Source organism: Vigna umbellata, chromosome 3 (genome assembly GCF_029865625.1).
Source record: "Vigna umbellata cultivar VRB3 chromosome 3, Vumbellata_1.0, whole genome shotgun sequence".
NCBI lineage: Eukaryota > Viridiplantae > Streptophyta > Magnoliopsida > Fabales > Fabaceae > Vigna > Vigna umbellata.
This window is the reverse complement of record NC_142167.1, coordinates 57386564-57402790: the sequence shown is the minus strand read 5'-3', so window position 1 is coordinate 57402790 and position 16227 is coordinate 57386564. Positions and strand designations below refer to the sequence as shown.

Below are 16227 nucleotides of genomic sequence, written 5' to 3'. Positions count from 1 at the left end.
TATACGTTCCTCTCACCTGAAAGCAACATGGAAATACTTGGAAAAATACTTCAAGCACGAAGGAAAAATAAACAAAAAATAATCATAATCATCACATAATACCCCCTTAATAATTAACCATCTGGTTATACTTTTTCCTAAGCACAGACAGTCTTCTGTGAAGGGTAAGCTTTTCATCTTTTTTCCCTAATTTATCCAAGTAGTATACAATTTTTTTCAGCGTAACCAAAATCTCCTCACTTTCATATCCAAATTCTCTTTCTTGGATATTCAGGATCCTTCTAAGCAACCCGAGTAATTCACTGTCATCCTTACCAAGTCTGGTTTGAATAGACACCAAACAATCCAAAGCCTCCCCTGCCATGCATAACATATGGTAAATATCAATTTCATCCCAAAAGATTAAAATAATTAGGAAAATTAAGCCTCAGTTTTCCCTTTGATGCAAGAATTGTATTACTACGATCATCAGTGAAATTCAACACAATTAATTGAATGAATTGAATAATGAATAACTTGATCATATTAATTTGAGCCTGACCAGGCTTTCAATGAAGTAAGGGAAGGCTTACCAACAGGAAGGGAATTTTTTCCAAAGGCCTTCTCACGGATGCGTAAAACCTCCAGGGCAAGTTTCTCTGCTTCTTCATCATTTTTCAAATGGTAGAGTGTAACTGCAAGATGTAACATAGGAAAGCTGATGGACTGGTCATCAGTTCCCTTCTGCTTTATCATGATTTGCAAACTTCTTCTTAACAGGTGCTCGGCATCTGCATAATTCTTTGACCGTGAATACGAAGTTGCAAGATTTATCATGTGTGTCACCAGGATTGGGTGCTCCTTTCCTTTGTGCTTCTCAGTGATCCACAAACACTCCTCTAATAGCTCTCTACCTTCTTGTCCTCTTTGAATTAAACAAAACAAAAAGCTTCAATTCAAAACCAGCCAGCTTTGACGTTTTAATCTTGTTTTCCTTTATGCTTTCTTCCTTGCTTCCTTTTTATTTATTTTTATTTTTTTGGCTTTTTAGAGAGAAGGGGATTTTAGGAGGGTGACATAGCAAAACCATTATATAGAAACAAAAGGTGATAGGGTTACCTCCCAGCGGCATGAAGTAATTCAGCTAGATCCACTCTCATCTTTTCCAATATACTGTCATCTGGTGACAAGTAATTTGAGTCCTTCATGACCTGAATAGCACGTTTAAACAATTGTATTGCTTCATCTGATTTTCCTGCAAAATTTATCGTACTCACATCAAGCACATAGGTTTCAACTCTCCAATTCCAAAACAAAATAAAAAAAATAAACCAAGGACCATGCGTGCGTTTACATCTAAATAACAAATAACATCAACAAAGTAATTTCCATATATAACTTAAGACCAAATAAATTTAAATGTAGGTGTTTCCACCACTTCTGCGGATACACCATACATGAAAGAAATTCAAATCAACACAAAGTTGATTGTGCGACACGGAGAGAAAGCAAAATAAAGGGATATAAATATAAATGGGATATACAAGAACAAATAAATTGTATGTGCAAGTTCCAAAGTTACCTTGGGCACTCTTCACACGGGCTAGGGAACTCATAGCAATTCCAATTCTTCCATCATTTTGTCCATATAATTTAGTGTATATGTCGAGAACTCTAGAAACCAAACAAATATAAGTAATATAGAAGAAAGCAGAGTCAATAATGCACTGGGTATGGAAGGAGAAACTAAATTAACCTAGTAAAATGAGTTTCCGCATCATTGGCTCTCCCTTCTTTGAGTAAAAGATTGCCGAGGCTAAGTAAAGGTAGGACCAAATCCTTACTTTGGGCACCTCTACTTGATCCCAAAAGAGTGATCACACGCTGGTAAATCTCTATTGCTTTTGTTGCTTTTCCGAAAGAGCCAAGAACTTTTGCCATACCCAAATAAGGTGTGATAAGTAAAGTACTATCCTTACCTATAAAAGAAGACATTATATTATTGAGAATATCAACATTTTGACAAAAGCGAATTTAGAAGCAAAGTTGGCTTCACGGAAGATAATTTCTGCTAAGGTATCTGGAGATTGAAATGGTTAAAAATAACTTCTAACTAGACACGCACAACTAAAATATCTCAAGAAAATAGCTCCAGATTTCTAATCAAACAGATAATCAACACAACATAACCACAGTCAGAGTCCTTCACAACAGGTAAATAAAATCTAATACTATATAAAACTAACATTACTAACTGAAAATTGTTCTCACCGTAGGTCCCCTCCATAATGTAGACAGCCCTCTGATATGTGTCCAATGATTTTTCAAACATGTTCAATGTTGCATACATACTTCCCATATGCATAAGTATTGAATCCAGACGAGGTGCATCATCCTTCAAATTGTCAATAATTTCTTTCATCTGGCCATAAATGAAAATATAAGAATGCACTCCACAGAAAAGGGAACAACAGAAAGAGGTGTGCAAACGTAACACTTTAGCATTTCAGAAGAAATGAGAAACTTAATTATTTTCGATTTTCATCTGGGTATATACAAACTAAGACATACACAGGAAACTATTTCAGTACAAGGGAATCAAAGATGTGATACCAATATAAAATTAGTATCCACTAACCCCACTAATGGAAACAAATAGCCTCATACAAGAATGTCAGCCAAGAAGAGTGATAGAAGATAATTTAACTGCATGCATTTTTGGTGAGAAATGACCATTTATTCATTCTAGCTCCAGAAATCATGAAAAATTAATTAACTCATGTTAGAAAACAAAAATAAACCGACAATTGACTTCTTCATTGTACTCTTACACCATCTCATTATAGTAAAATCTGGTGGTGTCAGTTCTTCATAAATTGGTATGCCGAAGTCATGCTCTAGAACACTAAAAAAGTCATGCTGAATCTGAGAGTTCAACTATGCAGACATAATTTAGTTTACCTAATTAGACAAGCTATGAAAATGACAAGAATGAACAAGAACAGAAGGAAAGGGGGAAATACCATATCCAACAAAGATCCAACAAATTTTAAGTCTCCAACAGCCATGTAACCTAGTGCTATAACATCCAAAATTGCAGCTTCTTCTATGCCTTTAGTACCTGCATTCAGGCTCTCTTTGACTGCTTCGTAATTGGCAGTTAGCAGGTCTATAGCATCACTTTTATTTCCCATCCTGATCATTCTTTTCACTTCATCAAATAATTCTTCCAATTCTCTTTCTAAACTGCCAATCCTGTAGAATGTGAAATTTCCAAAGCCAAGGGACATTGTCAATTAGAAAAACGAATAATTAAAGTAATAAAGATGGAACAAAGATGCTGTATCCTTAGACGATAAATTTCCAATGTATTGGTAAGAAAATTAAGGAACAAAATTGAAATTTGGAAATACTTCAAAATACAAGCATAAACAGTAGAAGAAAGGGAAAAGACAATATCATTTGAACCAATACCCACCTCTGATGGTCATTTGGAGCTGAAAATCCTGAATAAGCATCACTATGAGGGCCTGTCCCACCACATTCCAATGACCCAACTGAAGATCTTGAGATGCAGACCCGAGCAGAAGCAGTCTTAATTGGAATAATGTAAAGCTTTTGACTGTAATTTTGCTTTTGATTACAAACTGAGAAGCATGATATGCTTTTCAACTCACACAATGATAGCATATGCGGAAGCTCTTTGCTTGTCCTAATAATAGAGAGCAGAAGGCATTAAACTAAACCACCACAAACTAGTGCAATCTGGTATGTACTTAAAACGAAGAGTCGGCAACCAAAGAAATGAGGATAAAATAACCAGAAACCATTATTTGCACTCAGATTAAACATGTATCCTAGCCGAAAACTCACCTGAATTGTTAAAAGACAACATTCTGCACTGAACAATATTAATTTCTTTCATTAATTGTATGTTTTGAGTTAGTAAAGTGCACAAGTTTCAATTAATAAAGTTGAAGTTGTTATCCTAAGGTGATTCATTGCAGCGAAGAAAGAAGTGGCAAGGAACGGAAGTAGCATAGTTGGGAGAAGCAGAGCATTAGCACAAACACAACTTAAGCATGGAAAGAGCAGAAAGAAAACCTGATTCCGTTGAAAGAGTGCGAAGGAAGAAGACATGAACCTTTCATCGTCTACCTCCTCCTCCTGGGATCAAACCTTAACAATTAATGCCAAGAACGGATAAAGCGCATGTTTTTTTTTTCTGTGGGCTAGTTATTACTTTTTGGGCCTCCACTTAGATATTAAATTCAAAGTAAATTGTTGTTTACACCTCCCAACTTTATTAATGTACACTATCTCACATAGTACAATGGTTGTTGTTCTGTTAAAGATAACTGATTCCCTAAGTTTTAAACAAATAATTTCCATTAAAAACTTTCCGGAATTAAAATTTTAAAATTTTAGAGATTACATTTTATGAAATTACTTTCCAATTTTTTTTTAAGTTAACATTTCAAAAAGTCACTGTTAAGAAAACTATTTAAAAAACCTAAAAAATTAGGGGTATAAAGTAAGATCAGACCCTTCCTTCAGGCCACCAAAATATTCGTAGCATTTGTCTAATTATTCTGAGCAAGTAACAAGTGATATTAGGTAGATTTCACCCCAAAGTCAAACAATTCAAGCTAAATTCAGATGCTTTTTTACATTTGGAAAATCGAAAATCAGCAGCAACTGGATGGTGTGAGGTGTATCGCCCTAAAAAAAGTACCAGGAGAAATAACCTCAATAGAAAGTCCGTCCAACAACTCAATTTGTTAACACACTAAGTTATATAAATATACATATGAATGGGTTTCTCTGTAAAATAATCATAACGTTAAGTATATGTTTTTATGTTCTTTTTTATGCTATCCCTTTAAATTTGTTTATGTTTTCAATATCTTCCTAGTAATTATTAGATCGACAACAATTAACATATGAATAAGCTATCGATCATAAATCATGCGATTTAGATCTCAAGTGAAACCGGAGAATATTTATTATAATATATATCTTTGTTTAATACTTACATTCATCCATGGTTGACAAATTTGTGACTACAAAATTACACATCATACATTAAGATGCTATTCTTTTCAAGAGGAGAAAGATGATGTGATCCCAAATTATTAAATATCTATGTTACAAGAAGATGGAGTTATTACAAAAGTTCAAGAGAAATATTTTTTTTAACATCTTAACTGACAAATATCAGTCTATGGAAGGAGATTTATAAGAAGAATGCAAAAGAAATTAAAACAAAGACTTAAATATTAATTTGATTCTTATTTTGGTGGTATAGTATGTTTAATTTGGTTCTCATTTTGTTCCAGTAGTCAATTAAGTCTCAATTTCTATTAATTTTGTTCAATTTAATCATTTTTACTAACATCATCTAAATAATTAACTGTATAGTGTTGTACAACATGACTCATGGTTATTATATGACGTTCTACCTCATTCGTTTATTCATCACACGCTCACCTTCATGTATTATCATCTTCCTCACCTCCATTATCACTTCGGTCATTAAATCATTAATCATTTCATCGGTTATCACCCCATTCACTTCCATTATCTTTTTCCTCTCCATCTCTCCACGCAAGATTTCTCTCTTATTTTTTCTCTCAATAATCCATTTTTGTCAATTATTTATGCACTTTCATCCTCTTAAACACCTTTCACTTAACCAGTCATTATCTTCTCCATTTTTTCTCCATTTTCAATTAGTGCACTAGGGAACTCTAGTAAGGAAGTGAGTGATTTAGAGATTGAATAGAGAAACATGAGCAATCTTAAAACCCTAAATGAGGGGCACACTTTGAGAGGGGTAATCCGAGGGCACACCTTCCACTTCCTCTTCCTATCATTGTGATTGAATAAAATGTTATGATTGTGGGTGATTTAGAGAAACATAATTTGATGTTAGTAGAATATGCACATTTCTTGAACTTTTAGGCATTTCTAAATTTTTCCCAATTTCTTCTCTCCGCCCTAAATGTACAATCCAAAACTATTAAAATTGAGGAGCAAAACAAAAATTAAAATTTGCATATGAAAATTGTGGAAACGAATGAAGTTTTTATGATGGAGATATAATGAAGGTGATGATGTGTAAATGTGAGAGTGTGATGAAAAAATGAAAAAGCTAGAGTGTCACGTAATTAGGATATGATTGGACATTAAAATAAAATAAAGACCAAATTGAACAAACTAGACCAAAATAAAACCAAATTAGGATTTAAATCTAAAACAAAATATAAAAAATACTTCTCTTAATGTTTCGTCTTATTTCCTTGTAAATAAAATACAAAAAAATCTTCCTATTCCCATGTAAGGGTCTTGCATGAATGTCTGATGGAGGGTATTGAAAGAAACACTCGTTAAAGTGATTCATTTAAATGAATCACCCAGTAAATTGACTCCAATTATACCTTTTGCTTAACATATCTAATTTCATTGATTGAATGATAAGACGTAGTACTTACTAAGTGATCTAAACAAAGCATTCACTACGAAACTTTTTACACCAACACTTATAAACTTCCAAAAAATGAAATTATCTCAAATCATAAAATCATTTAAGGCGCAACAATAAATTTACTTTACATTAATCTACTAAGGGAAATTGATACTTTGAAGCAAACTTATAAAGATAATTAACATGCAAGTGAAGACTCCATTATTAATTAGCATGCCGAAGGACTCCAATCATACATATACCACTTATATTTGTTCAAGCTCTACCTATAATTAAAAAAAAAAAAAACTTTCAACTTACACACAATACATGATTTTCATATTCTATGCAAGATGGAAGAATACTGGACTCACATGTAACAAAAGTTTTTCTGATTTTACATGCAAACAAAAGATGGAAGAATAGCTTTCTGGACAAAAGTTATTCAGATTCAATATTTAACACTATTTCTCTACAAAACCTTCAAACAAAAGAATCTAATTAAAAATTTATCCCCACAATTGTCTAAGATAACTTCTCTTATTTAATGTTTATATTTAACACTCTAAAACAACTCCTAAGTTAAATAAGAAGAATACATAATACCAATAATTTTTAAGAAAACTATTCAAGTTATACAATTAGTGAATCTTTCAACTATTACAAAATGTTACAAAAATGTAATCAGAAAAAAGATAAAATTTAAAATAATAAAAGTAAGGTTTAATCATTCAGAAAGTCTTTATTTTTAGTTATTTTTATCAAATATAGTTTCATACTAACATCATTAAAGAAGATATCATGTGTCAGTATGTGATGTTTTTGAATTTTTAATATTTTTTAACTATTTTTATTTTTATTTTTAAATTTGCCACATGTTAAGCTCACACTCTACCACGTGACAATGACATGTGACATGACATTAATAATGTTATGTGTCATTGTTAGACCACACCTGTAATTGTATTAGTCTCAATTTTGTTCTTATATTATCAATTTAGGTCTAATTTTTTAAAAATTAAATAATTTCATCCCTTCCCAAATTCAAACAAAATTTAATTTGTATATAAATCTTTAACCAAATATTTTTATTTAATATTTTTAACAAGATTAAGTTTATTTATATTTATATTTAGTTAATTATATAAATGTTTAATTATGTTCTTTAATAGACCACAAACATTATTTTCACAAAATTTTTTCCAATTTTTTATTTTAAGAAAATAAATTCCATGTTATTAATTTCTTTATCGATGTGAAAATGAAATTTCATATGTGAAATTTCCCATTTTTTAAAATAAAAATTAGGACAAAATTTTTGTGGAAAAGTAGTTTCTTCTGTTATGATCTTCTACGTTAATTAAAATTTTCACATAATTTTCTCCAATTTTTTATTTTAAGAAAATGAAATTTAATGTCATTAATTAACATTTATATAATTAAATAAATATAGGGACCAAATTGTAAAAATTTATATACAAATTAAATTTTGTTTGAATTTGGAAAGGGATGAAATTATTTAATTTTTAAAAAATAGAACTAAATTAAGACAACATAAAAATATAGGGACCAAATTGGGACAAAATAAAAATACATGAACTAAATTGAAACTAATGCAATGACACGTGATCTAACATGACACGTGACACTATCATTGTCATGTTACACTGATTGTCAAGTGACACAATATCAGTTTGACACATGTCAATTAAAAGAAATATACAAAATAAAAAATAATTAAAAAAATATTTAAAAAATTCAAGAAAATAATATACATTTCAATGTGACACTCTTGTGACACTCTTTTTGACAATGTTAATACGAAATTAATGATGAAATTTTAATTACTTTAACTTTAAAAAAATTCAATTAAAATAAAAAATAAGTGAGAGTTCCATTTAAAAAAGTCATTAAAAATAAAAATAAAGACTCTCTTAATTATTAAACCTAAAAGAGAAAAAAAAGAAGAAAGAAAAAGAAAGTGATGAAGAAATAAAGAAATCAGTTCATCCATGAAGTTTTATAAAATAAAATAACGAAGTTTTATTTAATTTATTATTTTTATTTAATATTTTAATATATATATATATATACACATATAAAATAATATTTTAATATATCTTTGACATATATTAAGTATAATTTTCTTGAGAAAAGAGACTCCAATATTATTAAATGACCAATATAACTCTTAAAACTGGAGAGAGAGTATATAATAATAATAATGTACGCACAAGAGTAGAAACATGCGACTGCGCCCACGTCTATTCTTTTTAAAATAAAAAAAAGGTTTAATAGGTTCGGAGGTCCTTATATTTGTGGGTTTGTTTCAATTGGGCCCTCCAATTTTGAAAGTGATCAATTTGGTCCCTAATTTAACAAAATTGAGTCAATAATACCCTTTCCGTTAAATGTAATGGACGGCGTTAACTTTTTAAACATGTGGCTTGCAGGTTGCACAGTTTTATTTGAAGGATGCAGGTTGCACAGTTTTATTTGAAGGATGCTTCAACATACCACATGTTTAAAAAGTTAACGCCGTCCATTACATTTAACGGAAAGGGTATTATTGACTCAATTTTGTTAAATTAGGGACCAAATTGATCACTTTCAAAATTGGAGGGCCCAATTGAAACAAACCCACAAATATAGGGACCTCCGAACCTATTAAACCTAAAAAAAATAAAACTTATAAAAATATTAATAAATATTACATTAAATTTGTAAGTATTAATAAATTTGTAATCATATAATTAAGGTACTTTTAATTTTATAATAAGATAGCTACCGTGAGTAGTTTTCTATAAGTCGTAAATTAATAAATTGAATTATATTTGCAAGGAAAAAAGAAAAAAAAAATGGAAAGAACCATTGCAAAACATAAATAGTAAAATTGTAAAAGAATAAAAAAAATAATTATAAAGAGAATCTCTAATTATAAATATGGATTTAAATTTGAAATAAATGACAGTTAAACGAAAGCTTGAGACTTACGCAGGTTGTTTCTTACCAATTCCCGAAGGCCATAGTCCTACAAATACACATTCCTAATCTAAAAAAACATGAGAACACAATCTTCATCTTTACTTATTTTAGCTCTTCTTTTAGCTTCGGGTAATAATCGCAGTATTTATTTATTCTTCTGTAAAACTCATGAAATGACGAATAGAAACTATTTGATCTTCACTATCAAAGTATGATTTGAATATAAGTAATTTGTAATGAGATTGAATTGATTTCAGGATCAGCTAACACAGTTTGCAAGAATGGGGGATTTTGTCCAAATACTCATGCTTGTTACAATATGTGCTTATTTTGGGGTTATAACAAGGGTGGCTATTGCATTACTTTCTAGTCTTAATTGTAAGACTATACGACTTATAATTAATTGCTGATAAAAGTTGCGGTTGACATCACCTTTTATTAAAAGAAAACATTAAAAAAATCTCAATTTTGATTAAATAAAGTCAATATGAAGCGGGAAAGATGTGGTCATCCTATAACATTTTTTCATAAAAAATCCTAACTTTGAGAACGACAAAGATATTACTTACTCAAGAGCAAAGTTATTAAGGATTTATGCACTTGAAATTCAATGTAAATATTTTTATTCGAAAAAAAATTAAACAATAAATAAAAATATTAAAAATTAATAAAAAGATAAATGTGACAAGAGAAAATATATAAATAAGATGTGAATATATTTTTGTGGATATAGAACAAGTCAAATAATTAAAAGAGAAGAGGAAAAAGTGTGTAATAAAAAAAAGAAAAATTATGAAACTTAAAACTAAAAAAACATACATACACATAAATAAATAAATAAATATATATGAGGATTATTTATTGGGTATACACATTTTTTTTTTAATTTTACTCATTAAGTAATCTTATTCCATTAATCTAAATTTAATTATTTTATTATTAAAAATAATTATTTTACCATTTTATCTTTAATAACTGTAAAATCACAATTATCTTTGATAAAACAAAAGAGATTTGTCTCAAACTTACATATATGGTATTAATACAATTATCTAAAAAGAAATAATCATAATAATAAATATATATAAAACAATTAAAGATAATCATTAGACGATCGAGAAGAAAACTGCGTTACATCACTGTCTTTTATCATATATGCTTCAACACCTATCCTTCATATGCTCACCCCGATAAGGTGATCATCGCAAAAGAAAGAAACACAAACAAAACAACACAAAAGAAAAGATAAGCTAATGTACAAAAAGAGTTTTGATAAAACAAACACAAAAATATTATACATCACTCATTCATAGAACTAACCATATCACATTTGAAAACTCATACTAGACTTAATTATCCGAATAAATGATTAATGTGAAATTTTTTTGCAAATATTTGAGACAGTGTTTAAACACTTAAATATATTTGAAAGCGTTTGGAAACACAGTAAAAAGATGATAGGGATAAAAACTTGTTTTATATTGGTTCACTCAACGTGAGTTATGTCGAATTCTCCTTTAAGCACTCTTAAAGGATCCCACTAACTTCAAAAAATTAGAAACAAGTTTCACCACTCATGGTTTACAACAGCCCAATTGGCTAAATACCATTTAAGTGCCCCTAAGCTAAACAAATCGAGTATTTTGAATCACTCCTGATTACCCAAAAACAAATGTATGTTTAAAACCAAGTACAAATGAATAACTCTCTTATAGATGATATGATTAAAACAACATAGAGATGAAAAACTTGTTACACAAAATATTTCTCAAAGCTAGACAATGCAAACCAAGAGAGAAAGAGAGAGAGAGAGAGAGAGTTTTAGCAGCGTAAAAGTATGTGTAATAAATTATTATTGTTATTTTTTTCTTCATGTAGTCTTCAATTTATAGATAACTTCGATAAAGATTCTTACACTAGAGCATTGACTTTTGATAGAGTTGATGTAGCCTTTTATACATTATCATATGCTAATGTGCTTTTGTAGAGAAAAACTATGTTGTTGTATAAATAATCAGACAAAAAGCAGAAAGGAAACATTCCTAGAATATTTTTATATCTCTTAACATTTATTTGAATCAACACAACTTTTGAATAAAGCACTTTGTCCTTGACAGGATCTACACAAACAAAGAGAGACTACACAACAGACAAAAGATCTATTCGTCGGATCTAAATAGTATAATGTTTACCATAACGTTTAGGATAATTTGTTTACTATAGTGTTTAAGATAGTTTGTTTACTATAACGTTTATGATATTGTTTAGTCATATAACGTTTAGTAAGTTATCGTGAATGGTCTATATGATCAACATTATTTCGATAGACAATTATGTCAAACTTCAAAATAAACGATTCCTAGACGATCTTGTCTTAACACTCAATGACAATTTTGAGATCAACTCCAAACCTTTTGTGAAAGGTAACGCCCAGTGCCATTCTTGTCACAAAAAATTAGGCTCAACAACAACTTCTTGTTGCTTAGCGTCCAAGAACATAAATGCTCTAGACCTACAGTGAAAGATGACGTTCAGTAGTGCCATACTACCACGCAATGCCAAAGCATTCACATTTTCCTACGCTCAGTGGTGTGGAGCTAAAATGTCCCAGACCTGCACAATAAACTATCATTCAGTATCAGCCTACCACCGCTCAATGTTGTACCAAACATTGGCCAATAAGTTTATGTGATTTCGGGAAAAAGGAACATGTTTAAATGATCAAATTGGTATTCCTTTTTTAGTACTTTGGTAAAAAAAAACTTTTAATGTTAGGGCACATACCAACTGGCTCAAATTATCAGATCTAAAAGTTTCTAAATCAACACTAATTCAATTAAGACAAACAATATAACAAATATCCAACACAAACTGAATTCAACATATCAAACATCATCATACAACTCAATCATACAAAATAAATTTTTAAGATATATATAACTTAAAAACAATTGCAATTAGCTTCCCTTATCAAAGAAGGGCACAAACTTTCTCAAAAGAAACTCAAACCCCTTTCAAGCTTACAAGGCATCTTATCTACACCTAGGAACAACATAAACACAATCAGGATACCTATTAAAACCACTTATCAACAAAGACTCATATAGATGAATTAAAAGGCGCATGCAAGTGAAAGAAAGCTCACATGCAACAAATAATAGAAAATGGCCAAAAAAAATAGTTGAAACTCAAGTTATGTGAAGAGAGAAATTGATCTGTTCAAATTGAAGAGCTCACCGAAAGGATCAATCATAGATTCTTCAATTAGATGAGCAAAGGAGAAGAACTCTTAGAATGAAGTAAAAAAACTCAATGATTTCTAGATAGATATTGTGTTTTAAAATAATTAAATTCGTTTATAAAAAAACTATTTATATAAAACCTTTTAATATAAAATAATCGAGTTTTCCTATTTTTAAACCACTATCACTTCTAAAATGTCATTTTCTATGTCATACTTTTTAAATACAAATAGTTATTTATAATAATTAATTATTTAATGAACAAATACACAAATAGTTATTTAAAATGTCATTTTCTATGTCATATATGAATTGGTTTTAAAATTTATATTGTACGTTTAATTTTATTTGTATTTATATTTTATTATATCATATTTTAATATTATTTTTTTATTTGAATTTATATTTGAAATAATTATATATTTTTACAATTTGTAAAGTTTTATACAAATAATGTAGTTGGTTAAAAAAAATTATAAATGTAAATGTAAAATTTGAAAACATTTCTATAACAATTTAAAACAAATAGATTTTATTTTAAATACAGTTTAATATAAAATATAAATTTAACCTATAAATATTTATTCGTTTTTAACCTATATGGATAATTATGTGATTATTTATTAATATATCTAATCTTACGTTTATATTGAAAATTTTATATCGACTAAAAATAAAGTATATTTATCGTATGTAAAAGGGAATGCAAACTTCACCTTAAAAAATCAATTTTGTAAAATTAAGTTAAATTTAAATCTACTTCTTAAAAAACTTAAACTAATACTTGGTCCATAAAGAAAACTTATTAGATATCCATAAAAGTTCATGTCACCAAAGAATCTCCTTGTACACATTGAACAAAGTGTTATGGAGAAACTTCTATCAACCTTTCACGATTTTATACTTTAATCTATATAACTTAGGATATTATATAATTCTTATAATGGTTATGGAACTAAATACCGTAATACTTAAAATAGGTTACCTTATCACTTAAGTAAATTCCTTTACACACATCACAACGAAAGAATAAGTTTATCGACGTTAAAATCCATTGATAATCACCAATATTGGTAAATCAAAATTATTGACGACTATAAACAGCGAAACATTCATATGTTAAGGTTAGATCGTCTAAAGAATAGATCGTCTAAGTAGTACTGTCAAAATGGATTAGAATCCGTTGGCCAACCCGGTCCACCATGGGTTTGAGCCGGGTTGGATTTGAAAAAAATGAAAATTTTTTATACAGACCAATTTTCAACCTGGCTCACTTAGAAAGAGGCTCACTCGGGTTAAACCTGTGGTGAGCCGGGTTGGGTCTGAAAAATGAAATTTTTTTATACGGGTCAATTTTCAACCCGGCTCACTTAGAACGAGGCTTACTCGGGTTGAACCTGTGGTGAGCCGGGTTGGGTCTGAAAAAAATGAAATTTTTTTATACGGGTCAATTTTCGACTCGACTCACTTCGAACGAGGCTCACTCGGGTTGAACCTGTGGTGAGCCGGGTTGACTCACCAACCCACCTAGTTTAATTTATCTATTTATTATTTTGTGTTTCAATGTTATTAATTGATATTTTTTATTGTATTGTAAATGAGAATAAAGAAAAAGATGTTTCAAGAGAGCAACATATTATAAATTTATCCATTCAGACTCTAAATGAATAACATATTATAAATGGATAAGTGACACAAATATTATCAATATTATAAACTTATTTATTCACTTTTTGGGTTTGCTTTTGAATTACATTTGAGTTTTATGTTAAATATTTTTTTTATTTTGAATCTTCTTTGGAGTTTAACATAATTTTAGAGTGAAATTATTTAAATTTGAGTTACAAACAAATTGCAATTTTTTATTTAAAAAAATGTAATTAAGTGAGCTAGTGACACTCGTGCATAAAAGGCTTTAGACGTATGTTATTTTGGGCTTTTTACGTCTGATTCGTACCTGACGTCTATTCAGGTGACGTTGATGGGACGTCGAACCCTAGTCAGACGTCTATATAAACATTTGACCTGTACATATCGAACGTCTATATAAATGTCAGACCTGAACAGATCAGACGTCTAAAACGTCGCCATATTTGATTAGATCTTTCTCTACTTTAGGCCTCTCGGGTTGCTCCTGGCTCATTGTGATTCAAGTTTACAACTTTATATTTTAGTTGAAGAGAATGGACTGTACATTTTTTTTGTATTGGATGGTTTTAAAAACGTAGTGGAGGGAATTAGAGGAGTGCAAAACGTAAGAAATCATCGCCCAATAACGCCGCCCAAGGACACGAGCAAAACTGCACCAAAACCCAACGAAAACACATTTTAATAGGTTCAAATGAAAGATAAATAATCAAAGAATAATGTAATCGGAGTAAAATTAATTTAAAACGATGCAAAAGTGAGAAAAAAGACCTGAAAAGTAGCCCGTGGAGAGAAAACGCGAGGAAGATAATGAACAGTAAGTGCACATAATGGCTACCTCACGTTCGCGGTGTTTTAATGCAGACATTTATAAGTCAATTTCTCCCATATCAGACGTCTAAATGGCTTTAGAAGTGAGAGTGGCGAAATCAGAAGTCTAAATGGAGTCAAAAAGTGACTTTTTAAATTTTTGGACTAAGTATTTAGAAGTCTGTTCCCCCCACAACAGACGTCTAAATGGCTTTAGAAGTCGGAGTGGCGGGATCATACGTCTAAATGGAGCCAAAAGGTGACTTTTTTAAATTTCTGGGTTGAGGATTTAGAAGTCGGTTCCCCCCATAACAGAAGTCTAAATGACTTTAGAAGTCGGAGTGGCGGGATTAGACGTATAAATGGAGTCAAAAAGTGACTTTTTAAATTTTTGGACTGAGTATTTAGAAGTCCATCCCCCCCCACAATAGACGTCTGAATGGCTTTAGAAGTCGGAGTAACAGGATCAGACGTTTAAATGAAGTCAAAAAGTGACTTTTTAAATTTTTGGACTGAGTATTTAGAAGTCCGTTCCCCCTACAACAGATGTCTAAATGGATTTAGAAGTTGGATCCTCCCATAACAGACGTCTAAGTAGAATAAAATTTATTTTTTTTAACTTTTTCATTTATTTTTGGCGTCCATTCGGGGGAGCCGACATATATGAATATTTAGAAGTCAGTTCCCCCACAACAGACGTCTAAATGACTTTAGAAGTCAGAGTGGCGGGATCAGATGTCTAAATTGAGTCAAAAAGTGACGTTTTAAATTTTTGGGCTGAGTATTTAGAAGTCGGTTCCCCCCACAACATACGTCTAAATTACTTTAGAAGTCGGAGTGACGGGATCAGACGTCTAAATTGAGTCAAAAAGTGACTTTTTAAATTTTTGGGCTGAGTATTTAGAATTTAGCTCCAAATTTTATATTAGAAAAAATAGATAAAAAATGAAACTAAAAATTTAATTTGTATATAAGTAAGTCACTTTATTTAACTCATTAACACTATAAATAAGCATAGTTATGATAGGAAAAATTATCGTGATGTACTGAGAACAAAAAATTTATTACTAAAATGTTTATCGATAAATTTTATCGATG

General features: G+C 30.1%; 1 protein-coding gene across 1 annotated transcript; it reads right to left on the bottom strand.

Moving 5' to 3' along the window:
* Window positions 1–49: 49 nt before the first annotated feature.
* LOC148203081 (uncharacterized) lies at window positions 50–4169 on the bottom strand. Its single transcript, XM_088108695.1, has 9 exons — window positions 4084–4169; window positions 3458–3691; window positions 3003–3234; window positions 2251–2401; window positions 1736–1958; window positions 1562–1653; window positions 1099–1234; window positions 573–904; window positions 50–357 (listed from the first exon to the last, which is right to left on the bottom strand). The coding sequence occupies exons 1-9, from the start codon at window positions 4128–4130 to the stop codon at window positions 107–109; spliced, it is 1698 nt and encodes a 565-aa protein (XP_087964821.1). The 5' UTR covers window positions 4131–4169; the 3' UTR covers window positions 50–106.
* Between the last annotated feature and the right edge of the window lie 12058 nt (window positions 4170–16227).